Genomic DNA, 19,097 nt, shown 5'->3' with positions numbered 1-19,097 from the left:
CCAGGGGTTATACAGGTCCAGGGCTGTGGCCCAACACAATTGAACCCTGTCCCTGAAGATCCCTTCTGGAAAATGCCCACTGTGATGGATAAAGCCTGGACTTTATACACAGTCCAGCGTTGTGAACAGGTAAGACAGGGTCACCCTGTATCTTTGACTGTTACTTTGTAAAACTGGGCTATGTTTGGAATGTATTCACTCTACAGTATAGACTTTTCAAACTTGGAGCTAAAATTCATCCAGTTAGAGCTCCGGTCAAGGACCAGTTGTTGCCTTTCTCCCCTGGTCACACGCTTTAACGCAACTTCTGTCTAGAGCCCTTATAAGGTACTCGGGCACTGCCTCCTGCCATTTTGCCACATAGATTCCTTGCAGGATAGTTGTCTGGGTTACCGTATGCTCCTACTGGACACACTTATCCTATCTCCCGCACTCTATTCTGCGAGCACGCCACAGGTGTATCCCCTCAGGAACTATAGCATCCGATTTTAGCTGTTTCAAGCACACAACGGGCAGCCTATTTGACTGATCTGCATGTGCATCTGTGTTGCTATTTATTAAACAGTTTAAAGCTTTAAAGTGGATGTAACCCCGATTCATGATATTTGAGCTGAGCACATATATCTGCAGTGTGTGTTTTTTTTTTTTTTTTTCTTTCTAATTATCTCTTCAAAGCACTAAGTCCCGTGTGTTTGTGCTGCCCATTCTGTTATCAGCCTGATAATGTCTGACAAGTTCTCTGAGACAGCAGCCTGGACAGTGTGTCAGGGGAGGTTGCTATAAATTAGCAGATAGCTTGACTTGTAAAAACAGAGCTGTAAAAAGCATTTCCCTTTTTCTGCCAATGTGGAGGGGGTGTGTGCCTTTTCTCCAATCAGCACAGAGTATGTCAGAACGATATGCCTACTGCTGAATGAGAGAGTGAAAATTCTTACCCGATGTAAGAATTCTAGAGTACAGCAAGAAGAAGACAGCAGATATACATGTAAAACTTATGTAGAGAGATTTGTTTCATCCCTGTGTATAATCTTGGGCTGTTCACTGGGTACATATGAGGGTTTACATCCCACTTTAATTCAGTCATCTTTGTCCAGAGACCAAAAACACTCCTGCCTGTACTCCTACTCCCAGTTCTCAACCGAAGTCGGAAATTGATATGCAAGTCTGTGATGATGTAAACTCAGGACAGTAAAGAAAACATTAAAGTAGTCCTGGAGCAAGCTGCAAAAGATTTATCTCCCCCCAGGTGTTCATTTTATTGAAAAATAAGCTTTTTGCAATATGCTTGCTAAATTTTGAAAGGCTCTTTGCCCTGGAAGTTCCAGCCCTGCAACCAGCTCTTGCTGCTATTTCAGAATGTCATACCACAGCTAACTGGACAGGCACAATGAACAACCAACATAACCCTGTTTGTTCAGGATTGTGCAGTAGCTTTGCAATTCATTTCTTCTTTTCTTCTATCTTCTGCTCTTTTTGTGCAGTTGCCCTGTAGCACATCATGAGACATATCAGGATTGGCTCTTTTTTTCTGTTCATATACAAAGCTGAAACTGCATGCAAAAAACCTCAAGCGTAGGTCTTTCAAAGAAGACTTCTGCGTGGTGAGGCACTTGACCAGTTCTTTAAAGAAGTCGCAGTTGAGAAAGTTATTCTCTTCAGGTGCTTCTACCCCCTCTAAACAGAGATCACCTCCTTCCAGGCTTCAACTTCAAATTTAAGTTTAGCCCTTCATTGAGAACACAAGGCCTAGCGCAAAAAAAGCCATCAAGCCCTCTCCAAAGTCCTCTTCCCAACAGCACAGGTTCATGAGATTTTACTAAAACCTGTCCATTTTTACCAAAGCCCAACTGACCGGTATCTGTCCTATTCTGCATTTAAACTCACTGCAAAGTCCTTTACCCATGATGTAAACAAAACTCTTCCTGTCTCTTCTCAGAGCTCGGAGGGCAGTACAACTATATAACCTTATCCTAAAGGAAGCATCCCCTTCATATCTTGCAGGAAATATCCAAAAACTATTGACCTGCATGGGTGCTCTCCTCAACACTTTGTGCAACTTGTGTAATTGACCACAGGGTGCTATAGGTTTAGGGCTGATGTCCATACCTGTGGAGCCCAGAACCTGAAGACTCCCTCAGGAGTATGCCCACTGTGACGCTCGCCCATAGCAATGGAGGAAACCGAGACCAAGGGAGCCATAGAAATAGCATAGACAAACATTAGCTCTGCCGAAGGCCCGCACAACACTTGACCTAAGAGTGACGTTGCTTCCCTTGCTTCAGGGCAAGACATGTTTTAATACCGTTCTATCCATCTGACTCTAGTTCTATGTCAGGAACGCCAAAAGCAGACTGTTTTGCAACAATGTAATGTCACAATTCCATGGACAATGAGCAGCTTTAATATAGACATAACTGCCCAGGGTTCAGAAAATACTAAGCTCCTTCTCCAGCTTTACTGTTTCTACCTGAGTCAGATCCTGATATGACCTCCCTAGAAGAAGCAGACCGAGGAGGCCACAGAAGAATTCTGACCCCTAGGCTTCCCACTAAAATTGATATTATGAATTCACGCAAAATGCTTGCCACTGTGTATATTGTCACCTCTGCTGTGTGCAAAACTCTTGGCATTATCGTACTTCTCCTGTCTTACCATGCCAAAAAGAGACCTTAATCTACCTGAGTCAATCCAAGAAAGGTTTTCACACCTCCGAAAATCATTGCCAAGCTGTTTCGGTGGAAAGATTTCACTAAAAAGTGGTCTGTTCCGGTAGTAGATCCTGACGGCTCAGTCTTGTACAAACATCTCACTGTACCAATTGTTGCTTAAAGTGATTTTTTTAAACAACAAACATAGCATACTTGCCTTCACTGTGCAGCTCGTTTTGCACAGAGTGGCTCCGATCACCATATTCTGGGGTCCCTCGGCTGCTTTCATGGCTCCTCCCTGCATCAGATAACCCCCTAGGAGAGGTACTTTCCTGGAGGGGGGTTTACCTTGCGGGCACCCTCCCGAGTCCAGCATTTGCATCCACATACACGAATGCCGGACTCGGCCCCCTCGTCCATTGGATTTGATTGACAGCAGTGGGAGCCAATGGCTGCGCTGCTATCAATCTATCCAATCAATAGCCGGGACCCCATGCAGAGAGGGAGAGCGTGTCTCCGCCGACTGAATGAAGGGGGGCTCTGGTAAGTAGGCTGGGGGTAGCGGTCACTGCCAGGTGTTTTTTAACCTTAAAGCGGAGGTCCACACAAAAAGTGAACCTCTGCTTTTCAGAATACAGGTATTTGCACCCACTTCCGGGCATAGATAGCCGCATAATCTGTGGATATCTACGCCACTTCCAGAACGCACAGTTCCCAGAACACAGCAGAGACCAGTGAAAAACGAGCATCGCGACTTGCGCATGCGGGAATCAGGCAGTGAAGCCACAATGCTTCACTTAATGATTCCCTCACCGAGGATGGCGGGGGGGGGGCAGCCGAGAGACGAGCGATTCCTCATCTTCTGCTGCCGACATCGCGGGCACCATGGACAGGTAAGTGTCCATTTATTAAAAGACAGCAGCTGTAGTATTTGTAGCTGCTGGCTTTTAATTTTTTTTTATTTTAGGTGGACCTCCACTTTAATGCATAGGATGCATTGAGGTGAAAAAACATGAGGGTTTTCAACTCTTGTAATTTTAAGATTCTGTGGATAAGAGGTTTGAGATGCTCCTAAAGTCTCTTTTTACAATTGCATGCCCAGCTCTGTAACCAGCTATTGCTATAATTTTTGTCTGCCAAACTGCAGCTAACTGAAATAGGGCAAATGAATAACCAACTAAATCTTGTAGTCCAGGATCATACTTTAGGTGAGCATTTACAATAGTGAGCACTCTGCCATTATTTTATGTAGATGCTCTAGTAATGACGCAAATGTCCAGAATTACACCAATTTTCTTTCATATGCGCAGTCTTGTGGCTCAAAGCCTGGTCAGCTCTGCTTGTAAAAGACGCCTCGTACATATGCCCTTGAACTTGCTTTACCAAAGAGACCTCCTACAAAGTTGTCGCAGGAGGAAAGGTTCTTAGAATTCAAGGTCTCGTATGGTAGCCTCCAAGACTGTTCCATTCACCCACTATCGCACCTCGCCAGCACAACATCATATTGGCATGGATCAAACAGGCCCCTCTCAACCTGCCCATGCTCTTGTCCCACCAACAAAGCAATTTACTAGTTTGGTGAATCAACAGCTCAGCCTGCAAATGGAAAATATTTTCTTTATATATCACTGGAAAGTGATATCAAGCAATTTCAGGCTGAGGGAGTACTCTGATCCCTTCACAGTTCAGGAAGCATGGTCATTGGTGGAAGCCAAGCTCCCGATCAACATCCTAAAGCTCAAAGCATTTAGGATGGCTCTGCATCACTGGGCCTCATTCTGCAAGGACATTCAGTCAGGATGAAATCGGACAACACCACAGCTGTGGCCTAAATCAACCACCAAGGGGCCACCAAGCATCAACCCTGTCCAGATCCTAGACAGATTGTCCATATCCTAGGAGCAGACAACTGGAAGGTGGATTATTTCATCCGTCACTGCCTGGATTCAGGGGAATGAGCCCTTCATCCTGATATCTTCAACCAGATATGTCAGAGAATCTGAAACCCTGATGTGGACAGCCTGACCTAAACTTAGTTCTCTTTGCACTGCAAATACCACCCTTTGAACCCATTTGGGAACATTTCTATAGATCTTCTTCAAAGTGGCCTTCTTGGTTGCCACTACGTCTGTCAGATCAGATTCTAAGAAGCAATTCCTCATTCTTTACAAAGATGAGGTCGTTTTGCTTCCTAAAGTGGTATCGATCTTCCACCTCAGCCAAGACCTAGTCCTGCCATCTTTGTATCCTGCTCCAAAGCACCCAAAAGTTCACCTCAAAGGAATGGCGTCTATTATGAAGATGGATTACCTATTCGTCCTAACCTCAGACGCACACAAGGACAAGACAACTCGCTACACTTTTATACGCTTACTCTGTTTAGCTCAGTGGACGTCTCCTGAGCATTCCGGTACCAGGGCTCTGTTCCCCAGCTTTGTAAGGCTGACACCTGGTCCTTTGTACTTTTTCAAAGTCTTAACAAATAGATGGCCAATCTTCTGCAGATTCAACGTTCTTGCTGTGCCATTCTAAAGTTGGGATGTTTGACCCTTGTTGGGCAAGGTGGCACGGTTCTGTTTTCCTAGTTGTTGCCCACCCTACGTATTCATTGCTTGGGGACATCCCGGGGTCTATGAATACTGGGATTGTTTCCTGTATTGTACAGTTAAGAGAAATTTTGACTTGCCTGTAAATTTTATATCTTGGAGTACATTACAGGATGCTGGCCACCCTCCCTTTTTATTCTCGCTTGCTACAAAACTTAAGGTCTCACAGGGTGGGGTAGGGTTATAGCGGGGATGCCCAGGGGCATGTCCTCCAAAGCTTTTCCAGTGTCTAATCGCCAGCCTGTAACCTAGGGTCACGGAATACTCAGCACTGCGCTCTAATATATTGAATTTACAGGCGAGTTAAAATGTCTCTCTTGTGAAGATCCCTTCATATTTACTTCCTTGAATTCTTGGAAACATATTCACTTTGCCCTTTGAGTAAACACTGCTGTGTCACAGGATTCAGAGCCTGTCCTCTGGGCTACAGTGGTGCTGAAGAAGTTTCAAGCAGAATCGTTGTAGGAATCACAGCTTGCAGGCAGCAAGGTACCATGGGATACATAATCCTTAAAATTCGAAACTCAAAGGAATTAGCAGAGGAGAAGCTGCAAAGCATGCTGGGAATCCAGGTAGTGGTGGGAAGAGATGGCTAGCAGACAGACGAAACTCATAAAAAGAGATTTTTCAAGTTTTTTTTATTTTTTTTTAATTTTTATATAGGGGTTGACGGTTATTGTTTGTATTGGTATTACAATGATGAACCTTCAAAAATGAAAGTGTGGGGGGTGCATGTAGTAGGAACGCACTGAGGGCTCTCTCCGACGAAACTCCTGTCTGCTATCCTGAAATCTCCCTTCTTTCGCCATGCATCCATCACTGCTGATCTGCCCTGTATACAGCGCTACTCCGGCTATCTTTTGGCCCCTGGCGACATGTCTAGATGGAGTAAAGACCTCCACATGGGACCCGACCATGCGGTCCAAGATGGCGCTTGTTTGTCTCGGTCAGCAAAAGAGGCGGCTAAAAAGCTATTTTTCAAGACACAGGTCAAAGATACCCCTGCCAAGCGATTGCTACACATGTAGAGGCTCCCCTGCTGAGGAAGAGACCGATCTTGCCTGGCTAGAGGACCCTGCTGAGCTTCAATGGGACACAGCGAGTACCCCTGCTATCTTGGCTTCAGGCAGTGATCCCAGTGTCCTTGGCACTCAAGACCGTGAGCCAACTCTTAGATCTTTGCTGCAATCACCTCATGTAATACTAATCTGTCTAACTATTAAACTTAAAGGAGTCAAAATAGAAGTTGCACTGATTAGACAGGACATGAAAAAATTAAGAGATCGCACAGGGCCGTATGCGCACTATTGAGGATGTTGTAGCTCCATTGCAACATGAAATACGGTAAGTACAATCCCTAACCTCCAACCAAGCTGCATGCCTAGAAGAAACGGAGAACAGACTTGGGAGAAATAATGTGTGGGCAGTGAGCGTTCCTGAAAAAAAACGAAGGAAAGAATCCTGTGGCGTTTTATAGAACGCTGGCTTGTGGAAGCCTTTGGTAGTTTTTTCCCTTTTTTTTTTTTTTTTTTTTTAATTAGTTCTCTACCCCCTGCTGTGAGATGCAATAGCTTCCAGTGGGCCTCTGGATGGTTTCTTGAAGTGTGTACCTACTGCATCCTATGATTGACTGCCTCCCATTCAACTATTAAGATCCTATGTTTCCATACCTTAGAGGGTCCCCTCTGATATGACCCTTTTCATGGAACACTGGCAAAGCTATTTGCCCCCACTCCCCTGTCACATTGACATCTTTAATTTGGTCAACTTTGCTTTTTACTGCTATGACACAGATTTCATGTGTCTCTTTATTGCCAAGTTGTCATTATGGCGGTTGAATGCAATCTAATATCATGGAATGTGCGGGGACTGGGTGATGCAGTGAAACGTCAGGCACTTTTCTCTATACTGTACTCAAATCATACCGCTCTGTGGTGGTGTGCCTGGAAGGGGGGGGGGGGGGGGGCAGGGAGCGGCCGTCTCAGTCTCTCAGCGGCTCATTGCAAGAGGTTCCTGGTTTTTGTCCCGACAGTCTCTATCCACTTCTTTTAACCATGTTGCCTTTTCCCGTGCATGGTTCCTTAAGACAGTTAGCAATGGCTGTTTGTTTTTTATATATATATATAGAGTAAGACAGGAAGAGATGGCTCGCAAAGCTGAAGAGGAGCGACAGAGACTGCAAGAAGAAGAAAAATTACTTGAAGAAAGAAGAAAACTAGAGAGAGAGGAAGACGAAAGAAAATCTCAGGAAGAAAAACTCTGCAGAGAACTAGAAGAACAGGAGAAATTGGCAGAGCTTCAGTTACAGGTATTTGGGATTCCATGGAAAATGTATTGCTCTTGGAATGTTGGGATAAATGATACTTGTTATCACATTTGCTGTTTGCTTGACAGTTTATTAGCAAACCATGTTACACCTAGCAGGCTGGTTTGGGGTTTGTAAAGGTTATGATCCTGGTTGATGTGCAGCATGCTGTATGGCCATAGTTTACTATTCTGCAAACGGCTACATTTGTTAGGTCTGTGATGTATGTATCGTATGCCATTTTTTTAATTAATTTATTTATTACAGGTATATAGCACTGACAGTTTATGCAGCATTTACATATTGTACATTCATAGTCACTATCTCGCATGCATGCATGCATACTTAACCACTTAAGGACCGCCTCCTGCACATTTACATTGGCAGAATGGCACGGCTGGGCACAGGCACGTACAGGTACGTGCTGTGCTATTGTCCAGCCGTGGGTCCGAAGCTCCGGGACCGCGGGCCTGATTGCCGCTGGAGTCCCGCGATTGGTCCCCGGAGCTGAAGAACAGGGAGAGCCGTGTGTAAACGCGGCTTCCCCGTTCTTCACTGTGGCGGCGTCATCGATTGTGTGATCCCTTTTTATAGGGACACACAATCGATGACGCCACACCCCCCTACAGTTGTAAGCACACATGAGGTCACACATAAACCCCATCAGCGCCCCCTGTGGTTAACTCCCAAACTGCAACTGCCATTTTCACAGTGAACAATGCATTTTAAATGCATTTTTTGCTGTGAAAATTACAATGGTCCCAAAAATGTGTCAAAATTGTCCAAAATGTCCGCCATAATGTCGCAGTCACGAAAAAAATCGCTGATTAATAATAAAAAATTATAAAAATGCAATAAAACTATCCCCTATTTTGTAAATGCAAAAAAAAAAATGTGCAAACCAACCGATAAACGCTTATTGCGATTTATTTTTCTTTTTTTTTACCAAAAATAGGTAGAAGAATACGTATCGGCCTAAACTGAGGGAAAAAAAGATATTTTATACATATATTTTTGGGGGATATTTATAGCAAAAAGTAAAAAATATTGAATTTTTTGCAAAATTGTCGCTCTATTTTTGTTTTGTAGCGCAAAAAATAAAAACCACAGAGGTTGTGGGGGGAAAAAAGGACGCCAATTTTGTTTGGGGGCGACGTCGCACGACTGCGCAATTGTCTGTTAAAGCGACGCAGTGCCGAATCGCAAAACCTGGCAGGGTCGTTTAGCTGCATTTTGGTCATGGTCTTGGGTGGTTATAGTGGGATTCCACCCGCAATTTTTATTTTTATTTTTAAAGTCAGCTACAAACACTGTAGCTGCTGACTTTTAATAAGGACACTTACCTGTCCTAGGCGCCCGTGATGATGGGGTACTCTGGTTTTCTCTCACTTTCCAAACACATGCTGTTTGGTTAATTGGCTCTTATCTCAATTGGTCTTGGTATGTTTAACCACTTAAGACCTGGACCAAAATGCAGCTAAAGGACCCGGCCAGGTTTTGCGATTCGGCACAAATAGAGCTTTCTTTTGGTGGTATTTGATCACCTCTGCGGTTTTTATTTTTTGCACTATAAACAAAAATGGAGCGACAATTTTGAAAAAAATTCAATATTTTTTACTTTTTTGCTATAATAAATATCCCCCAAAAATATATAAAAAAAAATTTCCCTCAGTTTAGGTCGATACGTATTCTACCTATTTTTGGTAAAGAAAATCGCAATAAACGTTTATCGGTTGGTTTGCGCAAAATTTATAGCGTTTACAAAATAGGGAATAGTTTTATTGCATTTTTATAAAAAAAATGTTTTTACTACTTATGGCGGCGATCAGCGTTTTTTTTTTCGTGACGGCGACATTATGGCGGACACATTTTTGGGACCATTGTCATTTTCACAGCAAAAAATGCATTTAAAATGCATTGTTTACTGTGAAAATGACAGTTGCAGTTTGGGGGTTAACCACAGGGGGCGCTGATGGGGTTGTGTGACCTCATGTGTGTTTACAAATCAAGGGGGTGTGACGCCATCGATTGTGTGTCCCTATAAAAGGGATCGATGACGTCGCCCCAGTGAAAAACGGGGAAGGCCAGCACAGCACGAACCTGTAATTTCATGTGCCCAGCCATGCCATTCTGCCGACGTAAATGTGCAGGAGGCGGTCCTTAAGTGGTTAAGGAGTGCCCACTGTGGGTTTACAATGTTCTCCTTAATTGAGATCAGGATTAGTAGCGTTGGGACAGTAAGGCAGATTTCCTTACAGGATCACCTGGTAAAAATATTGTAAAGCATATAGAAAATTTGCAATCTGTGAACTTTTAATGCATGCTGCCGCAGATGCTTAGATTTGGATTTAGGGTTTACATGAGCTTTAATGTTCTGGCAAAGTTTACAGAACAGCTTTGTAGGACCAGAGTACATGTCCTGTCTGTCTTTATATAATGGAAACGCTCAAGAATATTTTTGCAGCCTACTAGTTCTCAGATGTGGTAGCGGCATTAGTTTTCTTTTTTTCAGGCCAAGTACATTAGGAGACATTGATCCCTTTTTTTTTTTTTTTTTTTTAATAACAAACATGTTATACTGCAAGGGTCTTGCACAGAGCAAACCCGATCCTCCCTTTCTAGGGTGCCCCAGCGGTGCTCCTGGCCCCTCCCCTTTTAAGGTGCCCCCACGGAGAGACGCTTTTCATGGGGGTACCTGTGCAGGCGCTCTCACGAGTCCCACTGCTGCGTCCATTGATACTGACAGCAGGACTTGCTCTCGTGTCGCTTGGTTTGATTTATTTTATCTTCGGATTCTTTGATAAATTCTTCTCGGTCTTCTAATACGAGAAGAGAAGCAGTGCATCTGGATCTGTGCTACCTCAGTAAAACCTAGGGAGCTGTATGAATGGCCTGTAGTGCAGCTTTGGGCACTGGACCCTGCATGGGTGCTCACCTTGGCATTTTGTGCAGCGTGCACAGTCAGCCAAAGGGTGCTATACAGACCCAGGACTGTGGTAGATCTTTATGGAACCCAGACCCTGAAGAGCCCTTCAGGGATTCGTCCACTATGATGGCCGGAAACCGGGACTCTATATCTTTGACTGTTACTGTAAAAACCAGGGCTATGTTTGGAAATTATTCACTTTACAGTGTAAACTTTTCAAATGTGGCCCTAAAACTCATCCACTCAGAGCTCCATCTCGGGTAAATGACAGGTGTTGCATCACACCACTGCTTGCACACTTTACTGCCACTTCTGCCTAGAGCTCTTATAAGGTGCTGAGGCATTTCCTCTTTCCTCCTTTCACCATAAGGATTTTTTCTACAGGACGTTCTACACCCAGGTTGCTATGCACTCCTTCCAGACATGCTTGCCCTATATTGCACACCCTACTCCTTAAAGGAGTTGTAAATAAAAACAAAATTATGCTGAAATGACTGTTTACAGGGTATAGAGACATTAATAGTTAACTGATTCCTTTTTAAAAACGATTAAAAATGGATAATCAATCATATAATGTACCTGTAGTTTCTAGTTTCGTTGTTGCATGTTTCCTGCCTCTCTGCTGTACAGAGCCACAGAGTCATACAGGGCAGTGATGGTTTGGAAAACAAAACTGGTATTTAAGACACACAGTAATCACACCTCCTTGAAGTTGGTGACCACAGAGAAAGCTCCCAGCACTGTGGTTATCAGGAAACAGACAACCAGGAAGTGTGGAGATCAGAGAAGAATTACAGCCACTTTAGATGCCTGACCTAGAATAGGTGCATACATAAGCACTAAACCCTCAATTATGGGGCTTTAAAGGGGTTGTAAAGGTAATTTTTTTTTCCCTTTAAATAGCTTCCTTTACCTTAGTGCAGTCCTCCTTCACTTACCTCATCCTTCGATTTTGCTTTTAAATGTCCTTATTTCTTCTGCAAAATCCTCACTTCCTGTTCTTCTGTCTGTAACTACACACTGTAATGTGAGGCTTTATCCCTGGTGTGTAGAAAGACTATTGAGGGGGCGAGCAGGAGTGTCAGGACACTTTCTACTTTGCAGATAGAGAAAGGAGCTGTGTGTTAGTGGGCGTCCTGACACTCCTGCTCGCCCCCCTCATACAGTTGAGAGCAGGAAATCGTTTTTGAAAGTAGCGTCTCTCTAGGGTTCAAATAATGCAAAAAATAATCCGGAACTGTTCCAGTTTTGTGGCCAAATTGGCATAACACCTACTTTTTATATTTGTTACCCAGGTACATGGCATACTTTTTTTTTTTTTTTTTTTTCTGCTTTTCTGGACCGTCTAGAAAGGAAAAGTCATAGGTAGTTTTTTTTGTTTGAGGGGGCTGCCATAATTGCTCTGTCTGTACTGTGCAGGCAGATCTTGATAACTAGATTTGAAAATTGTCTGTCCTGACAATAGGTTAAAGGTGTAGAGGTTGGACTTCTTGCATGGTATGTTAAAGCGGAGGTCCACACAAAAATGGAACCTCCGCTTTTCGGAACCCCCCTCCGGTGTCACATTTGGTACCTTTCAGGGGGGTGCAGATATACAGACTCCCCCCCCCCCCCCCCCCCCCCCCTCTGTCTTCACTGGGAAGTGAAGCCGCGACGCTTCACTTCCCGATTCCCTCGCCAAGGATGGCGGCGGGGGCAGCTGAGAGCCGAGCGATTGATCACCCTGGACAGGTAAGTGTCCATTTATTAGAAGTCAGCAGCTGCAGTATTTGTAGCTGCTGGCTTTTAATATTTATTTATTTTAGGCGGACCTCCGCTTTAAGGAGAACAGACTTGGAATAGGCTTACTCTAGCATTTTTCAAAAAAACTTGCAACCATGACGCCTTCTCCTGAGAATCAGAAAGGTAAAAAAAAATATTATTAAACAAAGTAGGCATTCTGTGTGAATGGGAACACATAACATATCATAGTGGGGCTTCCTCAAATTTGACTTCTAAAGTGAAAATGCGCTTTAATAATGGGGAAGTCTTTCCTTCCTTATCACTGGAAAGTGATAACATATGCTAGTCTTTTTAGGCGGCGATGGTAGGTTCCATTTCCTTTTGGTCCAAAGAACATGGTCTTCTATGGAAGCAAAGCTTCCCATCAACAACCCGAAGCTCAGAAGAATGACTCGAACACTGAGACCCCCTTCGGCAAGATCACCCAATCGGGGTACAATCAGACAATTGCATGGCTGTGGCCTGCATCAACCACCAAGGGGGTACCAGTAGTCATGCAGCCTTAAAGGAAGCAAGCCATTTTGTCTTATGTATAGAGACTTGCTGTTCAGCGATCTCTGCAGTCTACATCCCAGGAGTGGCAACTGGAAGGTGTATTACTTCAGCTGCCACTGCCTGGATCAAGGGGTGGGGGCCCTTCACCCTGATATGTCAGAGATGGAGGACCCCAGATGTGGATATCCAGATCACCAAATTCGATAACAAACTACCTCTATTTAAGCAGGAACAAAGATCGTCTCTGGACAGCCGCACTCTGAACAAATGAGCTATGACTAAGCACTAGTTTCAGTGCGAAACGCGTCAGCAGTCAGGTTTTATTTTATTTTGCTGTGACTTGTAGTGCTGTCCTTCTTTTAATAAAAGGCCACAATTTGTTCAGAGTGTGGCGGTCCAGAGACCATCTTTGTTCCTGCTTTGCCTGCACCTGAGTTGTCTGCAATGGAGGATATTCATCTGGGTTCCCACCTGGAGCGGCTATTGCCTTTCCCCAAACTACCTCTATTTGTGGCTAGAATCAAAGACCCTCTAGCACTGCCATTGGATGCCTTGATAATACTCTGTTCTTAGTTCAGGCTAATTGATGCCTTTCCGTCAGTGTGAATTCTACCTTGTCTGCTCCATGATCTAGCGCAAGAGAAAAAGCCAGTGATTCTTATTGCACCAAACTGGCCCAGAAGAACCTGGTACACACATGCTCGGGTTGCTGAGACAACCCTTGGCCTCTTCTCAACAGGCCAGACCTGCTGTCTCAGGATCCTCTGTCCATCCTGTTTTGCAGTAACTGGCTTTAACGGCATGGCTGTTGAAGCCCAGGTCTTAAGGGATAGAGGGGTCTCGGAATTTCATTCCTACCGTGCTAAAAGCAAGAAAAGTCACCATCAGAAAAAATTCTCTAACCAACGCCCCTTCTGCAGCGATGCACAGGACTGATCCAAGTGCACAGTCCTCACTCCTCCCCTTGTGTCATCACACACAGTGGGAGATAGAAATCTCCCTCTGTCTCATGGAGCTGGGGTCTAAACTGTTCAGCGGCCATCCACTCACTGTAATCAGTGTTTAATAAGGATGAGCTCCAGCGTGTTCGCATAGTACACGTGCAGAGCCCGCCAGGAAGTCTGAACGGCGCTGTGCTAATCACAGCCAGGGAGACATTTCCTGATGCTCGGCTGCAGAGATCGGGAAATGTCTCCCTGGCTGTGATTAGCGCCGCGCAGACTTCCTGGTGGGCTCTGCACGTGTACTATGCGAACACGCTGGAGCTCATCCTTGGTGTTTAATTTAACCATCTATTGCGATCTAGGAGGTGGTGCATTGTTGCAGTGGACAGCTGCCGAACAGTTCAGACCGCAGCTCCATGACACAGAGGGTAATTATTATGTAATACTCTGTGATTAAGGTACTTGCGAGGCTGTAGGCGGGCACAGTGAGGTCAGGCTGCATTGATGGGCCCAGTGAGGCTGCATTGATGGGCCCAGATCTGGCTACAGATGGGCACAGTGTGAGGCTGCATTGATCTCTTGTATCATGTCTGCAGTCTCTGTAACATCACAGTATTTCTTTTGGATAATCAAGCTTATAACTGGCTGCAGAAAGATAAATATCACTTGAAGACAAACCCGCACTTTAATTCAAGGCGGGGTGCGGGGAGGGGTCAGGGGCTGGTCCATGGGCGGGTCTGTAGGGGGCCCCGTCAGGTAGGCTGTACAGGGCCCCGTGATTTATATCAGCGGCCCTGAAGGTTATCATTCCTTCCTAAAGTGGCATCAGTCTTTCACCTCAACGAAGATTATACAATTCCTTCTATGCTTATGCACTGCTCCAAAACAACCAAAGGAAATTGCTCTGGATGTAGTCAGTGTCATCATTGTCTTGGCTGTAAATTTCATATCTTGGAGTACAGTACAGAAAACCTCTCCTGGGGGGCAGGTCCTAGTATAACAAAGTGGTTGACTGGCAGATAACTAAACCATTCTACATTAGGAAGCATACAAGTTGTTTGTATGACATTAAATAGTTTATGGAATGAAACGGTGATGAGTTAAGCGTTATTGAACATTTTTATAAACATATAAATGCTGGTGATGATTTTCAGTGGGACTACTCACATGTGCATCAATCTGGCCCAATAACGATTACAATTTTGAAGAGTAAGGAAGGATTTGTTACCTTTTTGTGAAGCTTTTTTTTTTTTAATATATGTCACATTGGAGAGATTTTCCTATTGAGGGCACAACAGAGAACGTGAGTGGCAAATCTCTTTACAGTAAAGAAAATTATTTTAGTAGATGTCTTCTTGTCCTGATGACAAATCAAAATTCTGGATCGTCCCTCACTTTGTCCCAGTGACAAGGCACCAGATTATATGGTGTGATTCTGCCCAGCATGGTCACAGAGAACAATAAAAACCTGTTAATTTACCCTAACCAATCAAAACAAAAATTTGAATTTAGATGCAGAAATACAGTGGAATATCTATAAGCTTACGTGGCAGAACTACTAGGGTTGCACTTGCGATCAGGCCCTGGCATTCCGCCATTGTTGGGGGAGCCCCAAAGGTTGCTGCCCACAGGGCTCTGAGCTGAGAGCGGCTCTCTCATACAGCCCAGCGCCTGCACTGACAGTCCCCCTCCTCCCTCACATTTGCTGCTCCTTCTCCTGCCCCTCTCCTCCTGTGTATGTGTCCTGCCTGAAGTTTGAAGATAAACAGCTAGGCAAAGGGGTGGGAAGAAAAAGAAGCAAATCGGCTTTCTCCTCTTCCATCCATGAGAGGGAGGAGGAAGGGGGAATGGTCAGTGCAGGCTCTGGGCTGTATGAGGGAGACGCTCTCAGCTCAGAGTCCTGCTGAGGAGGCACTGCTGGATGGCATTGATGAGCACTGATAGGTGGCACTGATGATTAGTGCCCCGATCATCAGTGTTAACAATGTACTGACAGTCTTGCTGGTTAACAGCTCTTTTCCGCACACAGATTCAGCATGGGAGGAAAGGACTGCCGATAACCGGAAACTCTGTTTTCATGCTATCTGCTTTGATTGGCCTTTACCATGATCTGTGATCAGCTGTTTACGAAAGACGCGTCGCGGAGCACACTGGATGCGCGCCCCAGGGGGCACACGGGAGGCAGGGTCCTGGGAGGATGTTCATGGACGCCCTCCCAGAACTGGGAGACCAGGGAGCGGGTGGAAGAGGGAAGGGGAGGTTGCCCTTCATGTTTTTTTGCATCTGGACCCTGAAGGTTCTAGTTACGCTTCTGATAAGCTTGTTTTTTCTAACATCTTTGATAGGAGAATTCTAATTTATGTGAAGATCTACAGTATCGAATTCACTCATAATTGATGTTACCTTGTACTGGTACCTTTTGCAGAGGACTTGGTTGAACTGACTATTACTAGGTTGTTTAATGTATATTGTGACATAATTTTATTTTGGTTAAAGAAAGAAGAAGCTGAAGCCAGAGCTCTTGAGGAAGCTGAAAAGCAAAGGCAAGAAAGAGAAAAAATCATGCAGCAAAATATGCAAGAAAGGCTTGAAAGGAAAAAGGTAAATGAGTCGCAGTGAACGGTGCACTGCTTTTGAACTGCTGTTGAAGTTGTGTTATTGGAGATCACTGGAGGAAAGACATCTAGTATATCTTCTTTGTTCCACATATCGCCATTGGTACTATTATTCATACTGGCACTATCTGATGGACCATGTATATTCCATGGCAGGTTAATTGAATCGTTTCTATGTGACTTTTCTGCAATTTGTTTACTTATTATATTTTTATTATACAGACTTGTTATCAAGGGTATGGGCTTTGCAGATGAAGAGTTCCTGGTTTATCTAGGAGTTGCACTTGGGCCTCATGCACACTGGACATTTGACCATCTCTTCTGGGATGCCTTTCCTCCTGGCAACAGTGTTTTGACAGAAAATACTTGACGTTTGTAGGCATGCTAAGCACATGGGTGTTAATTTCATTGGCCAGAATAATAATTTATTCTGCCCATTGAAATAAACGCCCAAGCGTGCCTATCAATAACACGAGTTTACATGCGTCAAGCATTTTTCTGCCAAAATGCTGCTGCTCCTGGATGCGCTGGCTATGGGGTTTTGTTCTGTCTCAAATTGCCGATATGTACATGGACACGTAAGCTAAACATGTAGGGTAGTTTAGAAGCAGAAAAAAATTTGATTCTCCTAAAAGCATCCTTAAAAACGTCCATTGTGCACAAGGCCTGTGAAAATTCATAAGTAGCTGGATTGTGAATCTTTTCTATATATACTACAAATTTATCATTTTTGAATTATAGCTTTTTGGTATAGAACTTGTTAAAACATCTGCCACACTTTCTATAGCTGGATTGGCTGGTTGTATGGCAATAAAATTATTTTGTAACCAAATGCCTTTACAGGCAGTCCCCGGGTTACAAACAACATAGGGTCTGTAGGTTTGTTCTTAACCGGGCCCAGGGCCGGATTAACAAGGGGGCTGATGGAGCTGCAGCTCCAGGCCCCTTTCTCAAGATAGGCCCATTTGCCCCCCAAAAAAATATCCACTTCGGGGGTTGTAGCTCGATGACCAGAGGTCACAGAAACCCCACATTTGGGGGGTAGGCAGTTGAAGACCTACCCCACAACTGGTCAAAATATGGGACGGCTATCATTTATGGTTCCGGAGATACGGGCCTGCTTGCACAGCCTGTCAGAAGCTACATTCAGAGCGCCCAATATAAATACAAGCTGACACACTGCAGCAAACTGATAGGATCACAGGGCTTATAATAATTTGTATATTACTCATGGTAATTAACCCCTTACCACCCAGGCCAATTCTGACACTTCTCTACTACTATGTAAAAATCATAATTTGTTTTTTGCTAGAAAATAGAAAATTACTCTATGGTGGTCTTTGCACTTTTTATGTTGCACGGTATAGAGCTGCACGATTCTGGCTAAAATGAGAATTGCAATTTTTTTGCTTAGAAGATGGATCACGATTCTCTCACGATTCTTGCGGCGTAACATCATCTTTCACATTAAAACAAAAAAAAAATGGGCTAACTTCACTGTTTTGTTTTTATGGTTTTTGTTATTTATTGAAGTGGGCAAATGCAGTGTGACATAAAATATTGCAGCAATTGCCATTGTATTCCCTAGAGTCTCTGCTAAAAATATATATAATATTTGGCGGTTCCAAGTAATTTTCTAGCAAATAATATTGCTTTTTAACTTAAACAAGTGTTGGACTTTAAGTGGTTAAATTTCCCGCATTTACACACAGAAGTTTGATCTAAGAAGATAGTTGGTTATAATGTTTCATTTTGTTTACAAACTTGGCAGACTGCCCAGATTTTTTCTTTTACACACAAGTGTATCCCTTTGATCTAAGAAGGAAGTGTTAGTTACAATGTTTCCTGTTAAAAACTTTTCTTTTGATAGCTGAAAATCTTTCCACTTGTTATATGAAAGAATCGGCAAACTCTGCATTGGAGATCGTCAGGGGGGTTGAATCGGAATCACATTTTTTTTTAACGATTAATTGTGCAGCTCTAGCACGGTATTTGCACAGCAATTTTTCAAACATTCATTCATTAAAAAAAACACACTAGTTAAGTTAGCACGATTTTTTTTGGTATCCTGAACAATGCTTTAAATTTTTTTAGGTTACATGTTTAGAGTTACAGAGGAGGTCTAATACTAGAATTATTGTTCCCGCTCTAACGATCGTGGCGTATGTAACCTGTGTGTATCTGGCTCTGATACTAGCCAGTGCCTACCCAGCCACTGACTAGTATCTCTCCCCAGCCTCTCCCCACACACCCTCTCACCTGCTGACCTGTGGATGGGGGAATCACTCCTGCAGTGTTATTGTGTTCTGCCAGTGAGTACAATGATCAGTGTTGCTAACTATAGCTGGCAGCACTGATTGTTTTGGGAAAAACCTAACAGGCTGTTTGTACTCAAGTCGATTAATAGATTGACTTGTGTAGAACCAGCTAGCCCATACATGAATGAATGAATGAATGAATGAAAAACGTATATAGCGCGGCACATGCGAACTGAATCGCCTCTGGGCGCTTGATGTTTCGTGTCTCATGACATCAAAAGAGCAGAGTTTTAATCTGTCTTCTGAAAGTCAGGTGGTTTTCCTCCAACCGAACGCTGGTTGGTAAAGCGTTCCATAGTCTCGGACCTTGAAAAGCAAACCTTCTTTCTCCTTTGGACTTGTATTTGGTTTTTGGCACCTTGACCAGATTTTGGTCGCTGGATCGCAGAACGCGATTAGAATTGTGAGGTTCTATCTTGTCGCAAAGATATTGCGGAGCCTTCCCATGGATGCACTTA

At 43.9% G+C, this 19,097-nt stretch overlaps 1 protein-coding gene across 11 annotated transcripts in view; it reads left to right on the top strand.

The window, feature by feature from the left end:
- Positions 1–19,097, top strand: part of MAP7D3 (MAP7 domain containing 3) — a 126,569-nt gene that overhangs the window by 88,144 nt on the left and 19,328 nt on the right. For all 11 annotated transcript variants that reach the window (XM_040323745.1, XM_040323752.1, XM_040323751.1 and 8 more), the window contains 2 exons: positions 7,382–7,562; positions 16,203–16,307. In XM_040323745.1, the coding sequence (XP_040179679.1) occupies positions 7,382–7,562; positions 16,203–16,307 (286 nt within the window). The remainder of the gene's footprint in view (positions 1–7,381; positions 7,563–16,202; positions 16,308–19,097) is intronic.

Source organism: Rana temporaria, chromosome 9, assembly GCF_905171775.1.
Source record: "Rana temporaria chromosome 9, aRanTem1.1, whole genome shotgun sequence".
In the NCBI taxonomy this organism is placed as follows: domain Eukaryota; kingdom Metazoa; phylum Chordata; class Amphibia; order Anura; family Ranidae; genus Rana; species Rana temporaria.
This window is presented reverse-complemented; position numbering and strand designations above follow the sequence as displayed.